Source organism: Cnephaeus nilssonii, assembly GCF_951640355.1.
Source record: "Cnephaeus nilssonii genome assembly, chromosome: 1".
NCBI lineage: Eukaryota > Metazoa > Chordata > Mammalia > Chiroptera > Vespertilionidae > Cnephaeus > Cnephaeus nilssonii.
Genome location: NC_137072.1, coordinates 59,230,485 through 59,255,090, shown reverse-complemented (window position 1 = coordinate 59,255,090; position 24,606 = coordinate 59,230,485). Strand labels below are relative to the sequence as shown.

The following is a 24,606-nucleotide window of genomic DNA, read 5'->3' as shown; positions in this document are numbered from 1 at the left end:
TAAAAGGTGGCTCTTTGGATGGGGCACAGTGGAAAAGAAGGGTGACACATTTTTTTCTCCATGTCCTTGTGTAGGAGAACAAAACGGCAACCTCTTTCATTCAGTCCATCCAAACCAGCTCCATGCTCCCCATTGTCAGCATGAAGTTCCTCTTCCAAATGAGCAACATGTGAAGCAGAGGTGTGCCTACGGGAAGCAAAGTTACTTCATATTTTTTTCTCCTGAGTTTTCCTGGTAACCATTGCCTCTGTTTTCCCATTTGCCCTCAGCCTCGTCAGAAACCCTTCTCGCTTCCATAGACCCATCCGACCAGAGGTCATAGATCACACCGAACCTACAGAAACAGGAAAGCAGACTTCCTGAGTCCGCTTCAAAACACAGAAACCTGTTTCCTTCTGCACATCTCCCGCTGGCAAAGCTCTGTCTCAGCGGAGCCAGTGTGGAAGCAGCCGTCGAAGAGGCTAGAAGGACTCCCTCCCCAGTTGCACATGAGCTTTCTGGCTTCCAACCACTGAGATGCAGGGAGCAAGGCTGTTTGTCCTGCTTTCCAGTGTATGGAGCGGGGGCTTTGGGCTTAAGGACACCACGCAGACCTGGACCACGTCTGAGGATGAGAACTCCCAGGAGATGGCCTCTGCTTCGGTTCCTCTCAATAAACTACCACGTCACCGAACGCTGCCCACCCCTCAGATCCTGTCCGCGGAGATGGTCACTGGGACCAGGACCTCAGCAGAAGGGCTCCTGCCGTCAGCCTCGCTTCCCGGGGAGACCAGCGCTGCTCCTGCGGGTGTGGGACGCCCAGCCCTCACGTCCACAGCGGAGACCGAAGAGCGGGTGCTGAAGCTGCAAACTCTTGCCCCTCTGACCAGATCAAGCATCGAGTTCGGTCCCAGAGCCCAGTCCGTGGTCCTCTCCAACTCCACGCTGAAATTTCTTCAGAGCTTTGCCGGCAAGTCGAACCAAGTGACTTCTCTGAACTCAGCGGGCGGCGTGGGCAATCGATCCCCACGGGAAACATCTCTCAGCAGAGGTGACGCCAGAGAAAGCCAGAGAGCCAGCTATCAAAAGTCAAGCTTTGAGACAACGAGAGGGAAGTAAGAAACATTCTTTTCTCCTCCCCCCCCCCCCCCCCCCGCCCCCTAACTATAAGGTCTGTAAGATTGCAAGCTAACCGTTCAACTATCTCACTCCCAGAAAATAATTTTGTATTTGAGGTGAAAGTGAACCATATTTCAGTTAGGACGATGCAATTAAGTGTTACCTTATCTAATGGAGAAAAGATGAGCGAACAAAATGCAACAATTCTCTTTTCATTGGAGTTGTCAAAGTCACTTACAGAGGTATTTTTCCTTGGGATAGTTACTCAAAGAATGTAACACCACAGTGACTGTTCGTTCAGTTCATTCAACTCAAGGGTATGTTGGCTGTGCTCAGAATTACACCCACAACATGAAAGGGGGGGGGGGGGGAAAGTCAATATAGTTGGGATGTGAACAGATTTAAAGATTGAAACAGCCTGGTGCTGTGGAACGCATACAGTTATCAAGATCAAACCAAGTAGTCCTAGGTTGGAATCCTGGCTCCCATACTATCTAGATTCAAAACTTTGAGCAAGTCAGTTGATCTCCCTGAACCTCAGTTTCTTCATAAGTGAGATACAGATGTTGTGGAAGAAGTACAAATAAAACCTGGTTGATTTGGGGTAACTAATTTGAGATAATTTGGGATTTAAAAAAATAACATTTTTTCCTACTGCTTTTGGAATGTTATAGTGATTCTAAATAAAAGGAATATGTATGTCTATAGGATTTTTTATTTTTCTGGCATATTTTGTCACATTGTTCACTCTCTCTCATCTTAGCACTGCAGTTAGTCACTCCTGGCTACATCAGAGCTGTGTGTGGTTTCCTGTCTAGTAGAGTGGATGTTTGTCAGTGACCAAGCACTTTGAAATAGGCAGGATAAAAAGAAGAAATTAGGATTAATGCGTTTATGCGTTGAGTAAGTATTTGCTGGGGACATGATCTGTCCACAGCATGGTGCTTGTGCTGAATGTAAAAGAATGAACAAAAACTCCCGTTGTCCTGCTCTCATGGATTCTACAGACCAGTGGGAAGGGTATGAGGAGGAAAAACTGTATCACAAATGCTGATGTTGCCATAAAACAGTGATAAGCATTCTGAATGAAGCTTATGAGAATATATAGGAGGGTGCATGGCCTACAAGGGAGGTGAGCAAGCCTTCCCTGAGAGGATAATAGGTGAAATGAGGTACTGGAACACAGCAACTGCTTACTTAACTTCTCCCACAACTACAGCCCCTGCACACACATACTTGAATTTAAATCTTCACGATCTCTCAGTGATGGCTAGTTTCATAATTAGAAACCTTGGATATATTATTTTTTAATATATTTTTATTGACTTCAGAGAGGAAGAAAGAGAGAGAGAGAGAGAGAGAGAGAGAGAGAGAGAGAGAGAGAGAGAGAGAGAGAGAGAAGCATCAATGATGAGAGAGTATCATTGATCGGCTGCTTCCTGAACACCCCACCCACACTGGGAATTAAGTCCACAACCCAGGCACGTGCCCTAACTGGGAATTGAACCATGACTTCCTGATTCATAGGCCAATGCTCAACCACTGAGCCATGCCAGCTGGGCTCTTGGATATATTCTTGACATTCTCTTTCCCTCTAGCCTTTAACAAAGAAAAGAATAATCTTCTTAGTACCTCCTCCAATATATTCCCGATTCCTCAGCTTTTCTTTTTCTTTTTTAAAAAAATATATATATTTTATTGATTTTTTACAGAGAAGGGAGAGGGAGAGAGAGTTAGAAACATCGATGAGAGAGAGAAACATCAATCACCTGCCTCCTGCACACTACCTACTTGGGATGTGCCCGCAACCAAGGTACATGCCCTTGACTGGAATCCAACCTGGGTCCCTTGAGTCTGCAGGCCGACGCTCTATCCACTGAGCCAAACCAGTTAGGGCTCCTCAGCTTTTCTCCACCTTCACTACACTATCCTATTCCTAGTCTCTATTATTTAACTTGCCCATATTTCCACTCTTGTGTTCTGTGATGCATGTTCCACACAAGTAAGATATTTTAAAAAAACTTTTTATTGAATAGATTTGACATATGACATTGTTTAAATTTAAGGTGTTTAAACTTTTAAATCATTTTATTAATGTACTAGAGGCCCAGTACACGAAATTCGTGCATGGGGGGGGGGTGTCCCTCAGCCCAGCCTGCACCCTTTCCAATCTGGGAATGCTCGAGGGATGTCCTACTGCCCGTTTAGTCCCAATCTCAATAGGATCAGGCCTATACAGGCAGTCGGACATCCCTCTCACAATCCAGGACTGCTGGTTCCCAACTGCTCGCCTGCCTGCCTTCCTGATTCCCCCTAACCACTTCTGCCTGCCAGCCTGATCACCCCCTAACCACTCCCCTGCCAGCCTGATTGATGCCTAACAGCTCCCCTGCCAGCCTGATTGCCTCTAACTGCCCTCCCCTGCCAGCCTGGTCACCCCTAACTGCCCTCCCCTGCAGGCCTGGTCCCTCCAAACTGCCCTCCCCTTCTGGCCATCTTGTGGCGGCCATCTTATGTGTTGGAGTGATGGTCAATTTGCATATTACTCTTTTATTAGATAGGATAGAGGCCTGGTGAATGGGTGAGGGCTGGCTGGTTTGCCCTGAAGGGTGTCCTGGATCAGGGTGGGGGTTCCCTTGGGACATGGGGAGGCCTGGGCGAGGGGTCTGTGGTAGTTTGCAGGCCAGCCACACCCCCGGGGACCCAAACAGAGGCCCTGGTATCTGGGATTTAGTTATTGTCTATAATTGAAACTTTGTAGCCTTGAGTGGAGGCCAGGGCCAGCCAGGGCAAGCAGGAAGCTTGGCTTCCTCCATCGCTAGGGGCAACCCAAGTCTTTGGCTGGCTCCAGCTCTGTGACTGCTGCCATTTTTGTTGGGATTTATTTATCTTCTATAATTGAAACTTTGTAGCCTTGAGCGGAGGCCAGGGCAGGCCAGGGTGGGCGGAAAGCTTGGCTTCCTCCATTGCCAGGGGCAACCCAAGCCTCCTTCTCTCTCCAGCTCTGTGGCCACTGCCATATATTTGTTGGGTTAATTTGCAAACTTTCTCCTGATTGGCTAGTAGGCGTGGCTTGTGGGCATAGTGGAGGTACGGTCAATTTGCATGTTTCTCTTTTATTAGATAGGATTTCATTGGACATATGACTTCATCTATTGTGGCCTATTACATGATATACTAACAAGAAAGGAAAGCATGACAGCATTATTTCTTAGAATTTTTAGCTTTACTTATCTCTTAGACGTAGGGATATTTTTTACTATATATCAATTTTTTGCATATTTAAAATGAAAATATCAATGAAACTGTCCAACCAATACTGACTGAAAGATATTATTCATTTCAAAATATATTTTTGATTGCAGAGATGTGTGTCTTAAAATCTGTGAATTTTATATTTTGCTCACATGCTCAAAATTACTCAGTAGTTTCCCATTACATTTAGAATAAAATGCTGAATTCTCATCAGAGATCACAGGTCTTACTTGACATGAGCCTGCCTATCTTTATGATCTCACTAGAGGCCTGGTGCAAGAATTCATACATGGTTGGGGAGGGACCACGGGAGGTTGGCCACCGGCCCCAAGGAGGGAGCCAGCCCTTAGCCCCCCTGGGAAAGAGCTGCGTCCGCCACCACCCACCCCCCAGTTCCTGTCCCAGCCCAGGCCTGAAGGCCCAGGCAGGGACAGGAGAGGAGGCAATGGTCACCAGGCTGGGCGCAGAAGAAATGGATGCCAGACACTGATGCCACTGTTGGTGCTCTACCACCATGCAGTTCCCTGCCTCCCCCCCCCCTCCTTTCCTCGCCACTGCACCGCCACCACGGCCGGCAGCCCCCAGGGAAGGGAGAGGATTGGAGGGAGACAAACCCTTGTGTCAAGGGCTGACTTTCAATAGATCTCAGTGAGAAAGGTGCTCTGCTATGTACAAAACTCCCACCCAGAAGCGGGTTTAGCACCAGGGGCCAATGGGGGCTGGCTGTGGGAGGTTGGCTGTAGGAGTCCATTGACCACCAGGGGGCAGCTTCTGTATTGAGTGTCTGCCTCCTGGTGGTCAGTGCACATCATAGCGACTGGTCAACTGGTCATTCCAGTCATTCGGTCGTAACAGTCACTTAGGCTTTTATATATATAGATCTTCCATTAGGATCCATGGTCACTCCACTCCACTTCCTCCAGCCATGCTGGCCTTCTTTCTGGTTGCTGAGCATGTCAAATTAACATGCATCTCGAGGAAACTTTCTGTTCACTCTTGCTAGAATGCTCTTCTTTCAGTATTTAGAATGAAGGACTTCTTTTCCTCACGAAACTGCAACTTTAATGTCCCACATCAGAGACCTTGCTGACTACTCAGTGTAAAGTTGCCATCCTTATTTTATCACCCTTATTTTTTTCATAGCACTATTTAAAATTATTGGGTCTATGTATGTAAACAGTTGTATATTTTATGTCTTTTAACAGTAGAACATGCATCCCATAAAAATAGGAACCTTGCCTTTCTTATTTACTATTCTATTCACTGCTTACTTCAGAGCCAGGCACTTAGAAAGAACTCAACAGAATTCTATGGATTGTGGATGGACTTGGAGTTTAGAAGAGATGTCAAGTAGAGATATGAATTTGGGAAATATAGAAATATGCACACTCAATTGTGAAGGTTTTATTGTGTGTATTTTTTTCTTTTTCTTTCTTTCTTTTTTTTTTTTTTTTAATAAATAGGACAAGAGAGAGGGGGCAAAAACCAGGGCTAGCCCAGAGAGTTTTCTACTTTTTTATTGGTTGTTTTATTTTATATACAGAATGGTTGTAAATATGGTAAAAAGTTAATGAAAGGGCCAGAAGGAAAATAAAAGTTGAATATGAAACAACATAAATATTTTATTTGCTGAGTTTAATAACTTGGGTTCTTTTAGAATTTCATTTATTTATTCTTTTTAATACAAGCTACATATTTTGCTGTATGTACAAGTGGCTTAAGTTAAATGAATTATGACTTCTAGTATAATATGTAAAATTATAAGTTCTACAAGTCTTTTATTAGACTACATGTAGATATGAAAAAGCCTATATAATAAAGAGGTAATATGCAAATTGATCATAACTCCAACACACAAGATGGCCGCCCCCATGTGGACACAAGATGGCCGCCACAAGATGGCCAGCAGGGGAAGGCAGTTGGGAGGGACCAGGCCTGCAGGGGAGGGCAGTTGGGAGGGACAAGGCCTGCAGGGGAGGGCAGTTGGGGGGGGGGACCAGGCCAGCAGGGGAGGGCAGTTGGGGGGGACAGGATGGCAGGGGAGGTCAGTTGGGGGTGACCAGGCCAGCAGGGGAAGGCAGTTGGGAGTGACCAGGCCTACAGGGGAGGGCAGTTGGGGGCAATCAGGCTGGCAGGGGAGTGGTTAGGGGGTGATCCGGCTGGCAGGCAGGCGAGCGGTTGGGAGTCGGGAGTCCTGGATTGTGAGAGGGATGTTCGACTGCCTGTTTAGGCCCGATCCCAGTGGAATCGGGCCTAAACAGGTAGTCGGACATCCCTTGAGGGGTCCCAGTTTGGAGAGGGTGCAGGCTGGGCTGAGGGATACACCTCCCCGCCCCCCCCACCCATGCACGGATTTTGTGCACTGGGCCTCTAGTCTGATCAATAAAATTTATCTGTTGTCTTAGTCCATTCAGGCTGCTGTAACAAAATAACACACTGAGTGGCTTACAAACAACAGACATTTATTTCTCACGGTTCCGGAAGCTGCAAGTCTGAGGTCAGGTTGCTAGCATTGTTGGGTGAGAGCCTTTTCCAGGTTCCAAACTTTTCATTGTAACCTCTATGGTGGAAGAGTGAGGGGCATCTCTAGGGCCTCTTTTATAAGGGGATTGATCCCGTCATGAGGGAGTGGCCTCATGACCTAATCATCTCCCAAACCCCCACTTCTAAGTCTATCATATTGGGCACTTATGAATTTCAACATATGAGGAGGGACACAATATTCAATTTATAGCATGTATTGTCAAGCCTATTAGCATCCAAAGGGAATTATTCTCACATGCTGTAAAAAGAGAAACATACCATTATATTAAATATTATTTTTTATTTCCTTGAATAATAAATGCCTACACTGTATTATCAACAGTGAAAACTAATACTAAACAGAGTATAAGCTGTATCTTAATTTTTCTCATTGTTTCCTTTTATTTTATTCCCTTGACATTTCTACTCAGTAAATTGCTACTGAATATATAAGTAAACGTGCTAGAATTTAACAAGTATTTAGTGCAGGTAATTAAAAGAGAATTTTTTTTTGTATTTCCACACCTGTTTTTTAATATGAAAATACTATTTTAAAATGTGTTATTTAAGGGAAACTGGTAAAAGAGTCAATTTTCAGAAACAACAGGATTATGCATAGGATTAAGCATCACAGCCTCTTAGCCAGCCTTTCCCCAGGCTTCGTGGTCTGATACTGGGAAAGCCTGCCACCTCCTGGAATAGAAGCAGCTTGCAGTGTCCCTGAATATGTTGAATTCACAATTTGGGGGAAAGAAACAGAAAAAGAAAATTAGGTAAAAATAAAACAAATTTGTGAAAAAGATTGTACTGAATAATTTTAAAGTGGTTACTTATACAGGTAACATATTTTTGGGTTTCTAAAATATGTCAATCAAAAATATAGTAGATTGTGTATTTATAATGCTTCTCTTAGTTCATTATCCACAAGACTTCACATTGGATAAGTCAGATTTGACTCCTTTTTCTGGCCCCTATTTTGTATTTCTGCAAAGTAGGCTCATGTTCGTAAATAACCAAAGATGTCTGCTTTTCCCTAGGAAAAAAAAAAAGACCTTTTACCTATTAACTTGGAAAAATCAAAGAATCAATAAAAGCTTTTTTTCAGTACATGTTGCTGCACAAAAGCAATGGTGTTATTACCCATAAAGAGAATCCCAGATGCAGTCTGCTGCTTGGAGGGTTACGACCCCATGGGAAGCTAACCACTTCAAAGTACCTGCTCTCCATGCACATAATCCGATTGGAAAAGGACAAAGGATTTCTAGATTTAAGCAAAATGCTTGTCTAGGACCATTACATTTATCTTATTCTGTCTGTCACTACTTTACCATGCTTAATTTTCTATTTTTAAACATATTTTTTGATAATTTGATTTTAAAATTGTATTTCCATTTTTAACATCATAGCATAAACCTAATTACAAGTCACACCAGGGGTTCTATGGATAATTCTTCCATTTTACACCGGACCAGAGATTGTCGGGCCATGAGCAATCTGCTACTATGCTTTCTGCCTACTCAGCTATTTTACTAGTAGTCTTGAGATTGTTTTACTACTTTGAATTTTAATAGCTGGTGACCCTGTTATTTATTCTCATAAATGATCTATCTATCTATCTATCTATCTATCTATCTATCTATCTATCTATCATCTATCATCTATCTATCATTTTCAAAACCCAGAATATGTACAATTAGTGGTACTTGTAATTTTCCTGCCTCATATTCCATTCTCAGTAGTCATTCAGCTAATGTTCATATGACATACAACTGTGCATCTGTTGAAGTTCATCGTTTGCTGTAATTAGGATAAGTGGATTTGCATGAGGAATCTAAGTTTTTAAAATATGCCTTTATGTGTTTCTCTTAATTTTAAATCTTTCTCCTTTTTATATCTTGCTTTTGCCAGTTCTTTGTTTCACATTATTTTTGAAAGTACTGCCATACTTTAACAAAATGTGCCAGTGTCTTTTTATGTCTTCATAGAACTGAGTTTTTAAACTTTTCATTCAAAGCAACCTTGCACAATAAGATATATGGTGCTTAATTTATCTGTCTTAGAAAGATGAATGACTGAGTCAGCTTTATTTGTAGAAGACCATTTGGTCCTAAGAAGCCTAAATATTCCAAAGCAGATGATTACTAACTTTAGTTGCTTTACCTGGGAAAATTGGGTTCCCTCTTTAACATTCAGGTTGATTTCTGCATTCTTTTCATTATTTTTATTTTTAAGCAGAATAGATTTTTTAATACTGATTTAGAGACATACATCTCATCTCATACTGATTTGCACTTGTAGTGGTTTGATTTCACAGTCATATAACATTTCCTTCAGTACTATGTTTTGTAAATCAGCTCTGCTCTCCAGGGGGGGGGAAACAAACCAAAGTCTTAGATGAGAGGGAAAAATATAAATTAAATGTAACAAGACACATATTTACAATGGAAAAATACTCGAAATGGAAAAGGAGAAGAAAAAACAGATATATCCAATGATTCATTCAACCTATAATTATTGAGGACTTTCTCTAGTTTGCTATAGGATATTTTTATGATAAAATAACTGGTATTGCAACCAGGAATGAGGCTGCTCCCTCTTTTCCTACTCTTTTCAAGCACAGCTTGGTATTCAGCCCAAGATGCAAGAGGACCCCAAGGTTGACTTTTAAAATGACCTGTCCCCTTGTTTCATTCAACTTTTCCCACATATTCTAACCACCTCAGCAGCCCCACACTCAGAGCTCTGTTTTCTTCACCCTGTATTATCTTTCTTTTAGTGTTTACCCAAAGTTGCAATTTGAAAACTGTTCCCAGGCAGGAAATTAGATTGAATATGGAGTTCAAATCATGCATGTGTGTCCCTTTCTCTCAAGAATCCTATCACTGTGTTGTCTTTGTCCAACACCTGAAAAATATTGTTATACTAGAGGCCCTGCCTGTGCCCTCTCGCAATATGGGACCCCTCCAGGGATGTCGGACTGCCGGTTTCAGCCTGATCCCCGCAGGCCAGGCTGAGGGACCCCACCACGGGCCTCTAGTATGCATATAAGATCTTTGGTTAATCTCTTCCCGCCCTCCCTCCTACCCCTTCCCTCTGAGATTCATCAGTCTGTTCCATGTTTCCATGCCTGTGCATTGAGCATCTGCCCTCTGGTTTCAGTGTGTGTCATAGTTACCAGTCGTACGGTTGGCTGGTTGGCCGGTCGCTTAGGCTTTTATATATATAGATATACCTTGTCCAGCATTATAGTTTTTACCAAGGGAAGGTAAATCTGGTGCTTTTGTTGTGGTCACAGTCAGAAATTTCTGGAATTTATGTTTTAGTTTATTTCATAAGAAATTATATAATAAGCTTATTTACTTGTATTGAACTAAGGTTTGCTTAAAAATGAATTGATTCTATAGAGTAAATTGATGAGAATTGATATCTTTACATTGGCTCTTCCAGTCAATGAACATAAGGTACTGGATTTTTTTCAGGCTTTTCAATAAAGCTTACGATATTTGTATATTAAATCTCACATTTTTTGTTGGATGTAACACGGTAATGTTATTATTTTTGCTACTGTAAACAGTATTTTTTAAAATTTTGTTATTGGTACATTGACCTGTAACTGATCTTAAAGATGTGGCTAAACTTTTCATTAATTATAACAATGTTTATGTTGATCTTACCCACATTGCTGAACTCTTTTATTAATTGTAATCATTTGCATCTAGACTATTTCATTTTTTCTTTATTCATAGTCATATCATCTGCAAAAAGAATTATTTTTTTTCCTCTTTTTGATCCTTACACCATTTATTTCTTTACTTCTGTCTTACTACACATTACGATATAGAGGTAATGAACTTAGGTCTGAATCTCCAATCTTGGTCTTAATATTGGTACTTGCCATAAGAGCAATCTTGGATTTTGACTTAGCTTACAGCCAAACAACACAGGTTTTGGATTTACTTCTGATTTACTCTTAATTTACTTTGATCTTACAGTGTTCTTTACTTTCCATGAGTACAGCAATGCAGTAACAAATGCGTTTTCTATCCTCTCCAGATATTTTAAAGCTAGACATCAATATTTTAAGGTATCTGATCTTCTGTACTAGCACAGAAATAGATATAGTTCTATGAAAATAATTTTGATAAAAGGAATTCTTTGACAATGATTTTTTCCTAACAAAAATTATCTCTTCCTTAGGAATTGGTGTGCTTATGTACATACCAGATTATCTCCCACAGTGATACTGGACAACCAAGTCACTCACATTCCAAGTGGGAAAGGGCCTTGTGGCTGGAGCAGTGGGTTCTGTCCCCAGAGGTATGTAATGGTTCTTGCATCAAAATTGTGTATGGCTTGGAATATATGGAGAAAGTTAATCATCATATATATAATCACATTAAATTACTAGTATATGTATGATCATGGATAAATGAAATGCAGATACTGCTAATACTTGCCTATATGGGTGTGTTTTTACTAGTATAGTATGTGAGATAATGCAGGGATATACTTATACTAGTATCTATATAGTATATAAAGAACCAGTGTTGTAACATCCACAATGACTGGAGGCTCGACCAAACGCCAGGCTGCGCACACAGCAGGCGAGCGGGCTGAACTGCTGACCACTCGGAGAGAGAGAGAGGCAGGGCTGATCAGCAGCGGCAGCGGCTGCTGGCAAGCAGGCTGAACTGTTGACCTCTGGGAGAGATAGATAGGCTTCGTTGCTGGCAAGGCCTGGAGAGAGAAGCAGGGTCTAATCACCCTGCTTCTCTCTCCAGGCCTCGCCAACAGCCATTGCCACTGCTGATCAGCCCCACCTCTCTCTCTCTCTCCAAGAGGTCAGCAGTTCAGCCCACTTGCCAGCAGCCTGGACCGAACACCAGGCTTTGCACGTAGCAGGCAAGCAGACTGAACTGCTGACCTCTGGGAGAGAGAGAGAGGCGGGGCTGATCAGCAGTGGCAATGGCTGTTGGCGAGGCCCAGAGAGAGAAGCAGGGTGATTAGACCCTGCTTCTCTCTCCGGTCCTCTCCAGCAGCCAAGCCTATCTATCTCTCCCAGAGGTCAGCAGTTCAGCCCACTTGCCAGCAGCCTGGGGCGGCTGCTGATCAGCCCCGCCTCTATGATCAGGCCCAGAGATAGTCCCGGAGATGCTGACTGGCATAGAAACTGACCAATCAGAACCAAATCTGGGTGAATTGTGAGGAGCCAATGGCTGCCTAGGAGGCAGGGCTTTTGATGCTGACTGGCATAGAAACCGAACAATCAGAGCCAAATGTGGGTGAAGTGCGAAGGCAAAACCTAAGGTGGGGGCTGAGGAGGTGTTTTAAGGGCAACAGCTGTTTGGTGTAAGGTGTAAGAAAGTGATTCAATTTTTTAATGACTGGTTTGGCAGTATAGTGCATATGGCTGGCTATCATTCCAGATATAGGGATTATGTATTTTTGTCTGCAAAGAGCATCTCCTCCTGCTGAAAAAGGTTTCCCACCCCCCCCACCATTTAAGCAATCCTTTCCTGTATAATCTATCTATACTAATAAAAGGATAATATGCTAATTAGACTAGGTCAACCAGCCGTCTTCCAGATGTCCGACTTCCTTCCGGACAAAGCCATGGTGGTGGGGGCCGAGGCAGAGGCAGTTAGGGGCAATCAGTCTGGCAGGGGAGGGCAATTGGGGGGTGATATCAGGCCTGCAGGGGAGGGCAGTTGGGGGCAAGATCAGGCTGGCAGAAGAGGGCAGTTGGGGGCGATCAGGCAGGCAGGCAGAGGCAGTTAGGGGCTATCAGGCAGGCAGACAGAGAGGTTAGGGGAGATCTGGCAGGCAGGGGCCAAGGTAGGGGCGATCAGGCCAGCAGGGGGGGCAAGGTAGGGGCGATCAGGCTGGCAGTTAGAGGGGTTAGGGGTGATCAGGCAGGAAGGCAGAGGGGTTAGGGGCGATCAGGCAGGCAGGAAAGTGAGGGTTTAGGATCCAGTCGTCCTGGATTGCGAGCGGGATGTCTGACTGCCGGTTTAGGCCCGATGGGATCGGGCCTAAACCGGCAGTCAGACATCCTCCAAGGGGTCCCAGATTGGAGAGGGTGCAGGCAGGCTGAGGACCCCCCTCCGGGCATGAATTTTGTGCACTGGGCCTCTAGTCTTCAATAAATGTTAACTCTCATGCTTGTTTCTATTTTTACTACTATTACCTTTATTCTGTAACCTTATCAACAATCCTAGCCTTTATTTCCTTATGAAATTCACACACAGCTTTAAAGGTTTATTGATAATTTCCCTTTCATTATAGATTAGAGAGAAGTCCACACTGTGGCAGGCCACCAATTGCAATTACGCATAGTAAAGCAGCTCCGTGGGGCCTTTCTTTTTGTGTCTATTTTAATGACACATGTTATTTAGTTTTCATTTTTTTAAAAAACACATGTAATTGTTCTAATATCTGGGGCTGAGTAACTGATAAATTTCCTGAATTCATACAGTCACAAGTAGCTTAGCTGGGGATATTTCAGAAGAATGTGCAATAAAAACTAACATTGTTATTCAGGTCATGATGGCTAATGCTATGCAAATTGTTATACGAATAACTCAGGCAATGAATCTGACACATTGGCAATCTGGAACAGTGTGCAATAAGAATACATAAAATCAAGGTGTTTCTTAGTCCCTGAGGAATAGCTACAGTTCATGGTCCAGAGAGCTAAGCACATCTTAGGGATTTGGGAGAGCTGAGCTGCAGTTCTGCTTTCAGCATCTACTCCCTTTGTGACACTTTCCTTGTCGACATGAGATACAAAGAATGCCTGGTTAATTCTTTAGTAATGAAAATATTACCACAGAAACATGTATCATACTGCCCTTCTGAGTTCAAGGTGAGCTTTTTAAATCTCTTTAAATGAACCAGAAATATGTATCTTTATTTTCATCTCTTACCTTTCTCTACCTTTGAATGGATCTCTCCATTTATTCACTATTTCTGTACCAATGCAATGTTTGTCACTTTCTTGTTCATTCCATCTGAGCAGCATTCAGCAGAAATCCAGTTTGCCAAAGCAGGAAACATTGACTCTGACAGTAATGCAGCTAACTGCTTGAGTTCATCCTTATAAACTCAAAGGAGTCCTTTTCCCACCTGCCTTACTTCCTATTTAGCTTTAGCTTCTGGACTGGAGATGATATTTCACTGGACAAAGTTATTTACTGAATATAATTTACTGAAATAAGCAGAAATAAACGATTAGCCTGCTTTTGGAGATAAAAGGAGTCTTAGAGGTCATCTGAAAATTGAGGAATAACCTTACACATTTTGAATTACCATTGTTGCAGCAGAAACTAAAATCCAAGTCTCCCAAAGCAAAGCCCAGTCTGTTATTTCCTCCACATAATAAATAAAGGGTTTATTTATGAAAGTGACTACAGTATTTCCAACTAGTTGTATATGACAAACACTAGATCATACCAGGGAGGCTAACCCACACAGCATGGGTGAAAACCCTAGTTTGATTACTTTTAGATATGGGACTTGGAGCAAATTATTTCATCTCTGTTCCTCAGCTTCTTCATTAGCAAATGGGAAAATAATACTTTCCTTATAGAACTTATATGAGAATTAAATAAAATAATAAGGTCCATTTCATAGACCCATTTGATAAATATTAACTAAATATTGAAGTCATGGGGATAAAAATAATATGGCCAAATTTTTTTATGACTTGCATTTACATACATTGAGCCTACAGTTGTGTATTATTCACTATTTATATTGATTCTAGAAATGTTATAGTTTCGAGAATTCCCTTTCATGCTTCCTTCTCAGAAATATTTTATCATGTTAGATCTTTTCCTCTCTCCCCACCCCCTCTCAGAGAGAAATACTATATGAACAAAATAATATATAGTGTGATTTAAAAATGTGAGAAATGATAAATTTCAGGCTGAAAATCATAGTGGTTATCATAATTTCAATTAGATTACTAATATCCAATTTGTTGTAAGTTGTTTGTTATTGATCAGGAGTAAAAAGGATCTTTTTAACTATAACAATATAAGGAATAATGAGAATTGAAATAAAACTAAATTGCCCCTATAAACTATTTAAAATTTGGAATTAAAATAACTTTTAACATTGGTTTAGTGAAACACATTATAAAAGGAAAAGCTATAGTATCTTTAGAAATGTAATGATAGGCATAAATTTAAAATATCAAATAGTATGACCTTTAATACATTTTTAATGTGTTTAAAGAAATCTAAGTTTGACAATGACATTAATGATAAATATACTAATAATAGTAATGATAATAATAACAACAGATAATGCTTACTGAATGCTTATTATATTTCAGAAATCATCCCAAATGCTTTACATTAATTATTCCAACTGATAATTTAACGTGAGGCAAATAACCCATTTCCTGCAATTGCTCTCCTCTCTAGATCTCAGAGGATATCAAATCCTGTCTACAGGATGCAACATAAAATTGTTACCTCATTGGAATGGAAGTGCTGTCCTGGATTCAGTGGAGCAAAATGTCAGCTAAAAGGTATCATCTAATGTTAGTTTTGTAGTAACAATTAGAAGCATAAACTTCTGAAGAATAAGCAACCGATTCTAGTGAAGAAAAGAGTTGCATTTTCCCTTTTGAATCAGTGGATTAACATCTCACCAAAGGATTAGAACTTACCTTTTCAGTGCCCCCTAACTTGGTAGCTATTATAGTACCCTAAAATCTCATAATCTGTCTTTTAAATTCTCCCCTCACTTTTATGTTGGGTTTACATAATGGGTGAATGGAGATCTCATTAAATATCTTGCTTTTTTTCTTAGCTATATGCTGTAAAAACATGCCTTATTAAAATACCAGAAATCCCAATTCTTAAAAAAATTACCATTAGACATGACCCTATGTAAAATAAAAAGAAAAACACTACCCTCTATTTTTCCAGTTTATTTATTTTAAATAATATTGTCTTTATAAATGAAAATCAGTTTTAAAGAATATATACAAATATGGCATGAATTATTCTGCTTTTTAAAAATCTTAATGGAGCCATTTTTTTCAACTGAGATTATAAGGGTTTTCTGGTAGCAAGGCTGATCAAACACATGGTAGCCTGCTGTGGCCTAACATCCATGCGACTATTATTTTGCTTATGGCTTTAAACAGGTTTCCTTTGAAAAAGAAGATATGGTATCAGCATACATATTTTAAATGAATGAATATTACAAGAAAACCCATTAGCAGTGGTGGGGAATTCAATCAGCCGTGTAGGAGACTGTGATTAAAAATTAATGTAAGTGTGGAAAAACCATTATGATTCATATTTAAAAAAAGAAAATTGTTATACAGAAGCTATAGGAAGCCTGCAGTTTAGTAAGAGATATTACTTACATATGGTTCTTCTAGCCCAGTTCAATGAGAATCTAAAGAGAAATTTCATTGTAATGCTATTTGTTCTGGGTCTAGACTGACTTTCAGAGATGTTAAAAAAATTTAATACATTTTCAGAGTATAACATGTATATGTATTTCATTTATAATCAGGTAAAATAAACTTTTAAGCAAAATATCTGCACCAAAATAGTTTGGAACAAGATAATTTAGGATATTCTTTAAAAATCCAAGCATGAAGCATGATACTGCCTTCAAAGGACTTTGGACTTCATGAGTGCATAGATGTGCTCACAGTGGTAAAACGTATTTGTTTATAGTCTATACTAGAGGCCCGATGCACAAAGATTCATGCAAGATTGGGCCTTCCTGACCCTGGCTGCTAGCACTGCCTTCGCTCCCGCTCGGAGCTGCCTTTCTGCCTTCCCACACTGCCCAGAGGCCCGGAGTGGCTGGGTTGTTCAGAACACCTGCGTCATCACCATGGCAATGACGCAAGCATTCCGCCCCACCCCCGGCCACTCAGCGCCTATGTATGCAAATTAACCCACGATCTTTGTTGGGTTAATTTGCATACTCACTCCTGATTGGCTGGTGGGGGTCACGAAGGTATGGTCAATTAGCATGTTACTCTTTTATTAGGTAGATTTGGCAGATGGCTGAAAGTTCTGGACAGTATTTAGAATTATATTTCTAAAGTCTAAGATTATTTTTGTATTTCTCTTATATAAAGAAGGATTTGTTAGGAATATTAATTCCATTATTATTTCTTAAAGATTCAAGTGTTTGTTCACAGTATACGTTCCTGGAAATTTAGAATGTCATTACACATCCCATTGTACAGAGGGGCTGGATGTAGATATATGGCAGGAAGCAAAGTCTGTTCCCCTAAGCTGATAAGGACTGCTGTTGCTTCAGGCTTTGTTTTTTTATTACTACAGCTGACCTTCGAACAATGCAGGAGTTAGGGGTGCTAGCACCTTGCACAGTAAAAAATCCACATGTAACTTTTGAGTTCCATGGGGGATTGGTCACAGGACTCACACAGAGATACCCAAATCCGCAGATGCTCAACTCCCTTTTATAAAATAAAGTATTGCAATGTATACTGTGGGCCTTCAGCATCTGTGGATTCCAAACCACCGATGACGGGGCTCCGTTCTTCGGGACATGACTCAGCCCTCCATAACTAGGCTGAAAACCCCCCACAAAAAAACTGTTTTCCATCTGGGTTGGTTGAATCTGCATATACAAAACCCTGGGATATGGAGGGCTGGCTGTATATTTATTGAAAAAAATCCACTTATGAGCGGGCCTACACAGTTCAAGTACATGTTTTTGCAAGGGTTAACTCATATAAATTAATAATACACCCAAGAGGAAAAAAAACACACACATAGAATTTCGTCATTATAAATGTACACACAAGAAATAAGACTAGTTGACAATTTTGAATATCTACTATGCACTCTTATTCCCCTTTTCTCAAAGTATTATATGAAATATATAAATTAAATTCAAATAGTAGTTTTAAATGTTTAATAACACCTTGTGTTCTAAGTGGAAGCAGCCTATAGATTTCTTTAATACTAGATTTATAAATTGTTACCTTGAATCCCCATTAACCAAAATATCCCAGAACCATTTTGACTGTGACCTTCTGTCACAATATTATAATTAGAATTACTTACAATTCAGGTATCTGCTGCTGATAAGCTGCTGTAAAGAGGTCTTCTTTCTATTGAAATCTAGAATAGGAATAATTTTCTGATGGCTGATAGGCCCCTCGTGTGAGATTGTCATACAATTAATTCTAATATCACTGCAATTCTAAAAGAACCTACGGTTGCTCCCTACAATATTCTGACCATCCTACTCTTCAGTTTTATTGCAGTACAAGCTATTGAATTTTTTATTAGTGCAATTGATGCACAGGTAGTATCAAGAACTACTGTGTCCCTTTGTCCCTTCAACCATTCTTTATTATCTCATCTATCCTGGGGTGTGTTTTTGCCCCCCTTCTGATTCCTACCCAATTACATGTCAAGTCCCCCCTTCCCTTTTTATCACACTTTATATATGTGCCAACAGTCTTGTATTCTTATATGGGAGAAACAATTGTCAGGTTCCCTTTGACAACACTCTCCATGCTGTCTATATGACAAGCTGCCCCAATATGGCAAGAATAACCAGTGTGACTGATTCATTCTTTAAACCTCTTCAGAGCCCTGAAGTGTTTGGAATAACTTGGTTGTGTAACTACCATGATAATTACCTCAGTGCTAGTCCTTCACATCAGGAGATTATTTTAGAAATAATATTCAGAGAAAATGTGTGAAATACTGCATACATTAGACAAATCCCTGCTTCCCCCAACAAGTTTCCTCCTCACAAGCAAAATAAATTTTATAAAACAAAAATAAAAACTTTAAGTTTATATCCTAGAAGGAAGATCTCTTAAATGATATAAAAGAGATTAATTGGTCAGGAATAAATTAGAGCTGCTAGCAACTATACTCTTTTACCTCTCCTCCTCCCCTCTGTCTTTTTCTTTTCCCCTCTATCCCTATAGATCCATCTGTTAGGAAGGAATGTCGGGATTCAAAATAAGGGAGCAACTCTTACTGTGTCTTACCCTGCAACATGCTGTTTATAATATTACTGAACTCCACACATGCTCTTTTTGAAGTAACTCAGATGTCAAAATTCTGGTAACAAGTTCTAGATTAGCTTATTAAAAATATTAATCATACTTTCAAGAGAAAACCAATTTTTTTAAAAAAAGTCTAAGTGAATAGAACTTTGTTTAAAAAAGGAGCAACAAATCCAATGGCAATGAAATAGTTTTAATATATTTTACATTTGTTATACCTTTTTGAGGGTCAAATAGTTTGTCAGAAAGGGACCTAATTTTATAATATGATACCTGAGATGTGTTTTTGAGATGTCATTAACAACATACTTTTTAAACCAGTTTTATAAAATTTGCAATAATGTACTTTTCCAGTAGATGTCTCTAAAATGTTCTGAAGTAGAATAAGGACATTGTGGCTTTCTCTAATGACACAAAGAACAGAAACGTAAGTTCAAATAATGTTAGATTAGAGAGGAGAAAAGAAAAACTTCATTGCAAATCTGTTAAAAATAATCCAGTCAGCTTTAGTCAGATCCTCTACACAGGAAAAAGGTAAAAAGGGGAAAAAGGTCTTTTATAAAATTACTAGCAGCCTGGTGCACGAAATTAGTGCATGGGTAAGGTCCCTAGGCCTGGCCAGGATCAGGGCTGATCATGTTCCCCACCTCCCGCATCCCCGCCTCCTCCTTCCCTCACTCCCTCAGTGCTCCGCCGCCACCACCACTGGTCGCCTGCCATGTTCTGTGCTTCCCCCGGTGGTCAGCGCATGTCATAGCAAGCGATCGAACTCTGGGTCTCCCAGTTGAACTCCTGAGGGGACACTTTGCATATTAGCCTTTTAATAAAATTATGCTTATACTAGAGGCCCTGTGCACAAATTCGTGCATGGGTGGGGTCCTTCGGCCTGGCCGGCTATCGGGGCTGATTGTGGCCATCTCATCCAGTCCTGATGAGGCCGATCAGGGCTGATCAGGGCCAGCTGGCTGGGGAGAGGGAGTGTGAGAGGTTCGTCAGCCATGGGAGATTGGCTGTGGGAGGTTGGCTGTGGGAGCACACTGACCACCAGGGGGCAGCTCTGCACTGAGCATCTTCCCCCTGGTGGTCAGTGTGCATCATAGCTACTGGCCAGTCATCCTGTCTGGTCGTAACAGTCGCTTAGGCTTTTATATATATATGGGTAAAATCTATCACAGATATTCTAAAAAATGTCATGCAGTTATTGGAATAAACTGATCCCTACCACATGTTATGAATATATGAAAATGTTTTATTTCACAAATGCTGTGAAATAATTCAATAAATTATGTAAGAGCTATTGTAATTAACATTTTTTAAATGGGGCTTCTCCAACAAGATTATTTTAAAATATCACTTCAACTAATATGAAATGAGTTATAATATTTAAAACAAAAAAAAACCTCATATTGCTTATATTTTTGCATATCTAATTCTTGCAAGTAGTGACTAATACTTTCCTCTTTGAGGAAGAAGATTGCCTCCTACAAACATATTGCTCAATAAAATTATGATGCACTTTGTCAAAAAAGTCTTTGTTCCTCCAAATTGCCTTAATCAATTTAACTACTAAATCTCAGTAAATCTTTATATATGCACCGAACTCCACCATGCAAGCATTTGCAGGCTCAGCTGGACACTGGTCTTGTCAAGCCACACAGGAAGGTTCCTAAGGAAGAGAGAACAAGCTTTCTCATTACTAAGTTGGCATAATGACTTCCTCCATATGTCTCAAAGGCCTGGGGAAAAACATCCACAAATAACACTTGTGTAATTTTAAAAAGAAAGAAAATAAAATTGATCTAATAAGGAAGCTGTTGCTCTTGACACTTGCTGACCTTGCTCGCTTCTCTAAGTCATTAATCCACCAAGGTCAGAGTTTACAGTGCAAGGAAAAAAAGAGTAATTGTATTGGGAGAAGAGGAAAAAAAAAGGAAACCTTTTAAAAAATATATTGAATTTTTAAAAAATCTAAAGTGCATAAATAAATGCTTTTTTTTTTCTCAGTTTCTATCTCTTAGAAAAGATCAAGAAAAATAAAGACAAAAATCGATGCCCTATGGGACAAAGCAAAGGTCTGTGCTTAAGTGCAAGATAAGATAGATTGCCTGGAAAACCTAGAATCTGTGGCAGTTCTTGTGGTGGAGAATACATATGGGAAGACAGAAAGATTGCTAAATGAAAAAAATAAAGTGCATCGATCAAATGGGAACTTTATCACAGCACAGTAACTGACTCCACTGCCAGAGATTCTATCAGCGCGTCTCCACCAGCTAAATCCCATGCAATAAGTTGGGATGAATGCAAGTATTGAACTCCAGTCAACAAACAGAGCAAGAAAAAGATAACGTAAAGGATTGAATTTGTTAAACAGGCATTTAAAGTTTTTAACAGCATTGGCAGGGACCCCATCCGATGAATTCCAGAGAAAAGAGGTTCATATGACAATTGTATCCAAAGATCTTTGTGTGGTGCTTACTAATCATTTTTTTTTTTTACCTGAGGAGTACCGTATTTTCCGGCGTATAAGACAAGTGGGCGTATAGAAGATTTTCCTGGGTTAAAAAGTCATCTTATACGCCGGAAAATACGGTATAATTTTCTTAGCTATTTCCTCCTATCACAATAAATTTAAAAATTACTATAGCTAAGAGTAAATGGAAATTTTAGTGCACACACACAATCACACTAGTTTTTTTAGTCATGCAATATTTAAAGTATTTTTCTAATTACATTTTCTTTTAAATTCATCTTTTTAAAATTTCACAAAATTATGGAGAAAATTTTTCTTATTTCATGTATATTATGTTTCCACATAATGAGGAGTGAATCACCAAAGATCAGTGTTCAAGAAAAACTAAAGACTTCCACTTGATACTTCTATATATTATTCTTTATCCCTTTCAATTTCTTTCTAAAGAAAGTTACTTGTCATTGATTTATTTTTTCTAATCTTTTTAGCTGTTATTTCTAATCTGCTGATTCACTCCACTATGTCACATTCTATTGTCTTGTTTGCAATGCAATAGCATTTTTCCAGATCACATGAAGTAAAATTATTTGAAATTCTTTTGACCCTAAGGTCAATAGAAAATTAGACTTTAACTCTTTTTTTTACCTCCTTTCTATTCTTGACACTTGACCTTATACCCAGGTTTGTTTCCACGTCTTGCATATTCAGGATCTTGTCTGGACTGCATGGCATAGAGAGAATTATGAGGACAAACTGCCCCCACTCAACTATGACCCTAGAAGACTTAAAATGCTCACGTGGTCTTGTGTGTGTGTGTGTGTGTGTGTGTGTGTGTGTGTGTGAGTGTGTGTGTGTGTGTGTGTTTGTGTGATTCCCTGCTTTTCCAGTCCTTCTCTAATGCAGAAGGAAACTACATGATGTGCAGTGTTGTAATCTCCACAATCAAAGGACAAAACGCAATACTTTGTAAAGAGTGAGATAAAGAGACCTGATTTCATTAGAAAGTAATGCAATATAAAACAATACCTTACTATTTGTAATAAAGCTTTAGCAAAGTATTTTGAGGCTGTAGAAATAAACCCGATGTAAAATTCTTGTGATTTTGTTGAGGTCACTCCACTTCAGTAAGGGTCACTAACACCTAAACCAATCTGCCTCTTGATTATGAGGATAGGGTGGGAGGGGTCAGGGGCCATATTCAAACACTTAATAACCAATCCAGTTGTTATTTTGTATATTAAAAGATGTTCCAGACTAACAAATATTAATAATTTATTATAAATTCTTGAATAATATTTATGGAAATATTATGTACTAATAGGTAAACTAAGGTAAGAATCAAACAGCTTGCTGATTCTGCTAAAACACTGAAGGTTTCATAAAGACTATGTGGTGCACAACATGGACCAGCAAGCTGTTAGCTCTGGGAATATTTCTCAGATGTTGTTACAATAGGAATTCCATTCATCATGTGTTCTACAAGACATGCTGAGAGAGAGAGAGAGAGAGAGAGAGAGAGAGAGAGAGAGAGAGAGAGAGAGAGAAACTTCTATGTGAGAGAGAAGCATCAATCGGTTACCTTCTGTACATGCCCCGACAGGGGATAGAACCCACAACCCAGGTAGGTGCCCTGACCAGGAATAGAACCAGCAACCTTTCAATGCACAGGACGACACTCAACCAACTGAGCCACTCCGTCTGGGTGAAAATTAATACTTTCCACCACATACCATAGCCCTCAAGTAAGTCCACTTTTTCCCAAGCCATAGATTGCCTTCTTCAACCAAATATATCAACGATTATATAGGACTTTCTATAATACAGCAGGGTGAGGGGGTGGACAAAATAAAAACATAAACCTTGGACATGAATGGAAATTCATTGATTTAGCTCAATGCTCTGAAGAGAAAAAAACAATGCAAAATTCCATCTAACATAAGAGACTAATTAAAATTAACACCAAATATATTATACTTTCTATGGAGTGAAGATGCTTTAGTATTATTGTCGTAGGCCTAGAGAGCATAATTACCATGTGTCAGAGGTGAAGTTTCATTAGTACATAATTTCACATGGGAAGAAGTACAGACACCAAACACTTGTTTTCTCATGTCGGATATGCAGACTTCAATGAATAAATCAGTTCATTAGAAGTCTGAAAATTACAGACAGGCATTACTTAACATGGTCAATATTTTAATGTCTTCCTTTAAATTGTTTTCCCCAATGAAAAATTTGTATTGTCATTCAAAATATTATTTGCTTTATGGGAAATATAAGTGATTTTTTAACAGAGAGATTTATGTTATAAGACTTTCAATTTTCTGAAATTGTACTGATTTTGCAGGTTGACCCCCTTGAGACGTGTTCTGTAATAGTTTACTTTTACTTGCAGTTCTTATGTTCTGAGCCTATGTCTTTCTTAAAAATCTGGGGAAACGCAGTTAAGTGGCCTCCTACATTAAGCAGATATTCTTTCGGTAAGGAATCGTAGCTCTCCCTTATTTCCAAGTAGACACCCGTTGGAAATCGCATTGTTAAACATGCAGCCTGTGGCAGAAAATTATGAAACTGCTATGGCTTTTAGCACAGCTGATTTTAAAGTCTCCTCAGTTATGTAGGCAGTTTATGCCTGCCAGTTTACAGCTTCTCCAGACTACCAACCACGTTCGTCTGAAAGGAGACCTGAATGTTTTTTTCAGAGCACAATTAGGGCCCTGCACTTCCAAGATCAGCGAGGTCGCACCCTGCCCTGTGGGTGGGGGCGGAGCAGCTTACTCTGCAATCGCCCAGGCATGCTTCAGTAGACAGGAAAATGAATGTCAGCCACATTATTGCTCGGGACTGGAAAAAGAAAATGAGGCGGCCCCAATGTTTAACTCTCTCTCCTCTCCTTTTTTGCTTCTGTCTAGCCCAGGAACAGCAGCAGTTGATACACACCAACCAGGCTGAGAGTCACGCAGCTCTTGGCGGAGAAACAGCCGAGCAGCAGCGGCAACAGCAGCAGCAGGATCCAGGTCACAGATTGTAATCACTATCATCCCTAACCCCATTATTGTCAACGCTATTTAGGACAACTTCCAAACGGGACATCACTTGGCTGTCAAATGTCTGTTGATGACACGTTAACATACCTCGGAACCCTTTTCTCTTGGTGCTGTATGTTGGGCGAATCTTTGGCTGACGTGCAGGTTCCCTGCCTGAAGGTGACCAGGTGTAATCA

General features: G+C 40.2%; 1 protein-coding gene across 1 annotated transcript in view; it reads left to right on the top strand.

Moving 5' to 3' along the window:
* Positions 1-516: 516 nt before the first annotated feature.
* Positions 517-24,606, top strand: part of MMRN1 (multimerin 1) — a gene marked incomplete at both ends in the record, with an annotated part of 46,217 nt that continues 22,127 nt past the window's right edge. The window contains 4 exons of the mRNA XM_079773102.1: positions 517-1,094; positions 11,074-11,193; positions 15,306-15,412; positions 24,296-24,400. Of these exons, the coding sequence (XP_079629228.1) occupies positions 517-1,094; positions 11,074-11,193; positions 15,306-15,412; positions 24,296-24,400 (910 nt within the window). The remainder of the gene's footprint in view (positions 1,095-11,073; positions 11,194-15,305; positions 15,413-24,295; positions 24,401-24,606) is intronic.